Here is a 7,359-nt window from a genome sequence, read left to right on the forward strand (position 1 = left end):
CCACGCGGCTGCCGCCAAACAGCGATGTCCTCGCGCGGCAGACAGCCGTAACGAGCGACCGAGGCCGCCCCACGCCGGCGGCGGCCGGCGCGTCACGGCGCCGGCGCACGCTCCTCATTTGCGCCCGTCAAAGAGGACGGGGAGTACCGCGAATCGCCGGCGCACGCTCCTCACCTGCGCCGTTCAAAGAGGACGGGGAGTACCGCGAATCGCAAGCTCGCTCCGCCTGCGCGTGTAGCGATGAAGCTTGTTTAAGCACATGTCGTTTATCGAAGATGTTGCTATTAGGGCTTAGAGGCGCATCGGCAGCAGCGGTCATTATGAGCCCGAACTACGGTTGTGTAAACTACGTTGTATCATATATATATATAATAATATATATATATATATATATATATATATATCAAGTCTTATTGCAGGTCATCCGAATCGTGCCCAAAAAGTACCAGTTAAGCACAGTCAAAAACGGCCACAACAAGCAAAGTTGTAAAGCATCTACCACGTAGTGTCCAATCACATGGTTGGAACTGCTGCTGGCATCATTCATGTAAGTGATCTATGCATGCCAGGATGCCGACCACAGCCGCCAATCCGTCGGTGAGTGTTGAATAACGAAGCGGTAGTGGCAGCTGGTGGGGGTCGCATTTGGTCGTCTCGACCATTTGCTTGATAACAAAAAACAACGGATATTAAACATAACGGATAACGGATATTTCACAGTCACCCATCAAGGTTGGCCTAATTATGTCATGCCAGGACTTAAATGCGATCTAACATCACATCTAATAAAGCACCCCACTCCACCGCCAATCAAAACTTCAGTCCTCCCCTGCGCCACGCAGGAGCATCCCTCCGCTCCCCATGGCGGCGCCCCGGCCCTGCGAACGTCCCTGCGCCCGCCGGCCGACCGGCTGTGTGTGCTGCGCCACAGCGGAGGCGACAGCAGAGACGAGCGAGGCTCTCCCAGCATTCGTGGGGTTTACCACCACTCCACGGCGCCGCACAAAAACGCGCCCCTCACAAAGCCGCCGACAGCTCCACAGCATCGCCCGGCAGAGGGCCGGCGCCTCGTCTTCGCCGGCTTACCGCGGGTATGTCGTACGTCGGGGCGGTCATGGTGCGGTGCGGCGCGCGGCTCCGGCAGTTCAGCGGCCTCACGCGGCTCACTCCCCACACAGCTACCGTCCGCGGAGCGTCTCCCAGCCCGACTCGCCCGCCGCCGCGGCCGGACCGTACGGACCCCGGCCGGGCCCGCCCTTCGCACCGGATGACGTCAGCTGCCAAGGTCGAACCCCCCCCCCCCCCCCCCCCCACCGGCGGGAGCCGCACGGCGTCGACGCACGCACCAACTGCACCAACACGCCATGGGCAGGGGGAGGACAGCCAGACCTGGTCTAACGAGAGGAGACAAAGGCACGGCGCAGCGCGAGCGCGAGGTGGGCGGGCGGCGCAGTTCGCCGTGTGGTGCCGGGTATCGACAGGAAGTTATCGACCGAAGGAATGCTGTATGATTGCGATAGGTAATGATCCACAGCTGCCGCGCACAGCCGATCTGGCTACGCCGCTCTCCAACATGCTGCAGATTTCCGGATAATACCTCGAGCGGCACATCTCATACGCCGCAAATCGACTCGGATGGCGCCACAGGAATATCAAACAGCGCATCTGATCGAACGGCTGGCAAGCGGGCGGTAGTGCGCGATCTCGACTGGAGCACCGCTACAGACCCCGTCCGTGACCTCCGGGACTAGCCCACTACCCGCCCAGTCCGCTCCTACGCAAACCCATGCGCAACACTGCCGTCGCGTCGGCGTGTCGTCGACTCAGCGTCGCCGGCGCCGCGTTCTCCCTTCCTCATCGTGCGAGCGACATGGAGCCGCGCAACTGGACGGCTCGTGCGGTCGGACGGGTTCCCGTCAGTTCGTGGCCGCCGGCCGGCCGGGGTCGCCGACGGAGCCGCGCCGCCGCACACAGCAGACACGGGTCTGGTACGGGTCAGACAGGCCACTCCGGCTCCTGAGACAAGCACCGGACCTTCCAGACCTGCCCGCCGTCCGGCGCTGAGGAGTGTTCCCCGCTCGCTCCGGTCCAGGCTGGGATGGGCGGCCCAAAAGAGAGGAGGCGGCCCTGTCAGGCCATTCCAAGTCGGGTCAGATCAGATCAGGTCGTGTCCCGTCAGGTCCGCCAGCTCAGCTCAGCTCAGCTCCGCCTGGGTCAGGCCTGCACAAAGCTCCGCACTGCCGGTCTGCGCCCATCGGCGGCACACACCGGCCGGCGACAGCCACGCTGGCCTGACCAGCCGGGCTCACCTCTCAGGGTCGTGTCACAGCGCCCCACGACGCGGCGCAGCGTCAAGACACCGCCCGTCACGGGGGCCGCCAACGGCGCCTGCCCGGCGCTCGAGGACACAGCCGAATACGCCAGTCACAGCATGACGGCTCCTCATTGTTCGCGAGCGACGCGCGGCGCTTCATTGACGTGAGCTCATTGCATCACTCCACGCGATGGAGTATTCGAAACTTGGCGTGGTCTTATCAAGAAAGTCAAGTTTTGCGTACAATGCGGCCGCATTGTTTGCGTGCGGACGTTTTCCAGACGATGAGGTGCCAAGTCACCCGGCTTATCCCAGTCGGCCACGGCTTCGTCTCAGGCGAAATGAACCACGCAGCACTATTATGGCCGCGTTCTCCACCACGTGGAAATGGCCGAGAAAACAGATGGTAAAACGTCCACGGTAAGGGTGACGCTTGTTTTCCACATGCCTACTTAATTGAGTGTCCGACCTTTTTGCCTTATTTCAGAAGCATACTGGTGAAACCTGAGGATCATTTGGTTTGATAAAAGAATCCGTTGTTTCTCACGATGGAGTTATGTCATGAATTGGAGTCATGAATTTTTATTATTTTGGAGTTAAAATTAACCTGGTAACGCTTTGGGACAGCACCACACTTCTTCCTTTCTTGGTTGCCCCGGAGCGTATCTTGAGTACGCGACAACTGCCGTTGTCCCAGTCGCCATGACAACGGCCGTCATCACGACGATAGAACCTGCTGAGAGCCGTTGTCAGATGTTACGGGTTGGAGGTGCGACTTTTGAGCTGTTTTCACCGACGGCATTAGAAACCGGGCAGAACAAAGTTTAGTACAAAGAGACTCCAGTATTTAACTAGAAAAAGGCTGTGCGTGCAAGGTAAGCAAGATTTCCAGTTAGTGCTGAACATTTGGTGTGCAAATAACCTCACATAACTAAAATGAGCAGCGTCATAAGAATGGGAAGTGCATTGTCTGATACGTTTCAGCCAGCCCTTTTCCAATATTCCAGACAATAAAAGAGGCCAATATTTTGCAAACAAGCTTACAATTACACAACTGATTTGAAACGAAACGGTACTTTCTAGAAACCACACAGTGCTTTGTTAATGGAAGTGTGATGGTCGCAAATAATGATCCAACCTTGTACTCGGTACCTAATCGGCCACATAGTTTAGAGCCGGCTAGTGAATACTTAAACCCTATCCAAGCTTAAAGCACCTTGTGAAAAACCTGCCAATATTTGTAGACTGATCTAATATATGAATGACATTGTATGAAGGAGTCGTATTAAGTACCTACGGGACACGTCGTATCAAATTATTTCTGATAAAAAATAGTTGAGCAACACCCTGTGTAGCGGGGCGATCGCACTAGCGCACCGGTGCACGATAGTCTTACCACAGCCAGCACAGCGTCCAGCCTGGCCAAAGCCAAAACAGAGGTCGGCCAACTAGACTGTTACCGGCCAATCCCATCAAACTAGGGAAGGGCCGACGACACCTTCAGAGATGCTAGTAAAGGTAATTTGTCTGAAAGATAAGTTCATTTTTCAACGTTTTCAGCTGTTATGATTTCAAAGAACAAATTCGATAATCTGGGCTAAATCCACGAAGACCCGGCACAAAATCTGGGGCGGTCACCTCAACATGGGGGCGGGGGGGGGGGGGCACAGCTGGCCACAAGAGATGCAAAGTTCCAACCCAGCAGAATAACAGCTGAGAGGTGCGAGAAAAGCGTTGGACAATCGAAGAGGCGAACGCGCATTCTGATGTTTGCAGTGTGAGGAGCTTGCAAACTGAAGGGGCTCACACATAGCGTGTTTGGTGCTGTCTTTCCACGGAATTTTACGAGCAATATGGAGAACATACGTTCCAAAAAAACGCACTGATCACAGACGCGCGGGAATCAGGCAACCGGGGGGCCAGGTGGAGAGGGGCTGGGTCTCCAACTTTCTGAAAAGTTGCGAATAGCGCTAAGGGTGGGGACTGAAAAAAAATCATGCAACAATGGACACTGGCACGCAACTTGGGAGAACCCCCAGTGCCCGTCGTCGTGGGAAGTACAGGAAGTAAGGAAGTGGCCTTCTGTGCGAAATTTTGCACTTTTAACCCGCTTTGCCGGAACGTGTGTATGCGTTTGACGATTTTGAGTCTCTAAGGTTGTGAAGGAAAGTCCTCAACGTTTGGCAGCATGACCTGTTTGCTTTTGAATTATTTGATTTCAACATGTGATAAACGTTATAAGCATAAACCAAGGATTGATGCAGTAAGCCAAAGACTTACATCTAGGTATCTCTCCCAAAACAAGAAACAAAAGAGCAGACAGAAGTCACTTGAGAGTGACGAGTCGCTCATGCCCCTTCCCCCCCCCCCCCCCCCCCAAGGTGTCGCCGCCCCCGCACAGGAGCCAAACGGATTACGTAGGAATTTGGTCCAAACTCGCAAGGGTTCGGGAAACATTGGCTTCGCACCTCCCGTCTGAGGAAAATTATGGCCTTTTGCCTGTATTGTGGCACCAAATATTTAGCCCGGAGTCGACCCGCGACCCGTGTGCAGCAATGCCACAAGGCGTCCACAGGCTAGTAAAAACACGGAAAAGGTGAATGTGGTGGACGCCAAGACGGCCACCTCGGTCCCGAAAGACGGCCACCTCAGCCCCCTTGATCCCTTCGTCGCTCCTGTGGGGCACAACGGGGCACGGAAATTCTAATACACTTAGAGCTGGGGTCAAGGGTCTCAGTTCTAAGGGACCTAGCATAAAAATAATTAAACTACCCAATGGGAATGAAGAATTGAAACATACTTCCGGGTTACGGATACTATCACTGTCATGTCTGCTCACATTGCGTTTAGTTGGGACACTCAAATATTTACATGGCTGTACATTATTTGTTATACCTAGATGGCACCCATGTAAAGTGAGCCTGGTCATCCCGTTCGAAACGATGTGGATAAGGAAAAGCTACGGGGACAGTATCCGGATTTTGCAACACCATGCAGGCTTATGACAGTGATACAGAAGACCTCCTGCCGTACAACACCGGCAGGATGTCATTAATGACAGCAATCCTTCATGTGGTTTCGACACGAATGCCGAGTCTACGCTCATCCGAGCGCGTATTCCCACACCTTCAACCGTGGTCATTCATGAACCCGCCTCAGCAAGCGCGAGAAAACGACAGCGGTCCAGCCCCAGCCCGGTCTTACGTCACAGCGTTTCCAAAACAACACCGGTACGGGCCTAAACCCGACGCGGTGAGCGGGATTTCCAGGCCGCGGCCGGACCGGCCTGTCGCCCCCGCCCGGGACGGCGCGCCCGCTGGACGGCGCCGGCCCACCCGCCTCGAGCTCGCTCGGCCGGCCGTGACCGCCACCGCATCGACAGCTCGAGCCCGGCCGCCGCCGGACCACTGCACTGCCGGGCCGCCACACCGCCGGACCGCCGCACCGCCACACCGCCGGAACGCCACACCGCCATAACCGGCAGGATACGCTGCCGTATAGACAACCGCGCACCGGGCACACATGCGGCGCACAACAGAACAGGCGATATGACCATCGGCCAGTGATTCGTGCGCTTGTGCCCAGCCGAGTGCGGGGGGGGGGGGCAGCCGTCGGCTGTTGAGATGGTCAGCTTGTTCCCTCCCCACCGCCTCCAACCGCGCCTTCCACCACACAGCAGCAAGAGGTCGCGCCAGCGCTCGCAACCGAGGCGGCATCCCAACCACCTCTACATCAGTGTCCGGTCGTCGACGTCAACCTGTCTCCGCCAGTGGTCGCCACCGACGGCTTTCCGCATCTTTGGCCCAGTACTCCAGGGGTGCACGCGTCGCAAGAGCTGGCCGCAGCAGCTGTACTGAAGTGACCAGTATAAGCTCCCGAGCGCGGGTGAATGACATCCTAACGCAAGGGTCTGCTCGCGATAAGCCAGCGGCTGATCACCCGGTCGGGTATCCGCTGACATTGACGCCACCACAACCGTGGACCACCAACACGGAATCGGAACGGAGCCTGCCCGTTTGCGAAGCTGCGGCGCGTACCTACGACGTGATTGGTCAGAAGACTTACCACTGGGATCGGGACCATCTTGGATGAGCCGCCGGAGCTGCTGCCAGTGCCAGGTCTCTCACCTAGAGGCCACAGGTCACGGGTCAGAGGTGATATGGCTGTGTTGCAGAGGGCACAGCTGACACACGACGCAGCTAAATCAGACAGCGCTTAGCCCACACTGGGAGCATTATGATCCTGGACGAACGGCGTCGAAGGGCATTATGCCCCACAGTATGGGGCACAGCACCCTCATAAGGCGAAGCAAAGTCATCAGGCAGCAATGGTGGTGACAACCATTCTAATAAATGTCATATGAGGTATGACAGTACGAAATTCAGTGGCAGAGCTGGGCAATAGGACTCTGCCAGTCACCACAGTTCATCACCTGCCAGCACCATCCCGAACACCAGAGCACCATACACACCAGCACCGTCCAGATCACCAGAGCACCACACCCACATCCACCAGCACCACCATGATCACCAGAGCACTACACCCACCAGCACCATCTTGACCACCAGAGGACCACACAAACCAGCACAGTCCTGATCACCACGGCACTACACCCACCAGCACCGTCGCGCGCACCCCTTCCTTCACGAGCATCAGCCACAGCGAGCGGGCCCGCGCCGAAGTCAGGATGGCGCCGCTCACTCACCAGGCCCGTCGCCGGTGGGCTCGGTCACCAGGGGGTCCGTCTCCGACGTCATGGCGGGCGTCACGCGGGCCGTGGCGGCGGCGGCGGCGCGGCGGAGGCCGCGGGTCGGCTGCAGGCTAACGTCGGACTGGTCCGAGTCAGTAGTGATCCTGCACCTGCAGCAGGGTTGTGGTGCTGGTGAGGCTGAGCCAACACACATGTCTGGGAGGAGATGGTGACAGGCAGTATTAAGTGGCTCCATACCCAAGACAGAAACATCTTAATTTCTCCCCATGTAATTGCAAACTTCCTGGCCCCCAGCAGGATGGTATGTTATATAGCATTTTGATGTTTTCTTCCA

General features: G+C 56.8%; 1 protein-coding gene across 4 annotated transcripts in view; it reads right to left on the reverse strand.

The window, feature by feature from the left end:
• Window positions 1-7,136, reverse strand: part of LOC119090352 (aldehyde dehydrogenase family 3 member B1) — a 29,722-nt gene extending 22,586 nt beyond the window's left edge. For 2 of the 4 annotated variants that reach the window (XM_037213151.1, XM_037213150.1), the window contains exons 1-2: window positions 7,020-7,136; window positions 6,380-6,441 (exon numbers count right to left, since the gene is read on the reverse strand). In XM_037213151.1, coding sequence (XP_037069046.1) covers window positions 6,380-6,441; window positions 7,020-7,071 — 114 coding nt within the window. In that variant the 5' untranslated portion in view covers window positions 7,072-7,136. Of the gene's footprint in view, window positions 1-1,086; window positions 1,214-6,379; window positions 6,442-7,019 lie in introns of those variants that run through there. The other 2 variants (XM_037213149.1, XM_037213152.1) reach the window with 2 other exon arrangements.
• Between the last annotated feature and the right edge of the window lie 223 nt (window positions 7,137-7,359).

Source organism: Pollicipes pollicipes, unplaced genomic scaffold (assembly GCF_011947565.3).
Source record: "Pollicipes pollicipes isolate AB1234 unplaced genomic scaffold, Ppol_2.1 Scaffold_3087;HRSCAF=3621_pilon_pilon_pilon, whole genome shotgun sequence".
NCBI lineage: Eukaryota > Metazoa > Arthropoda > Thecostraca > Pollicipedomorpha > Pollicipedidae > Pollicipes > Pollicipes pollicipes.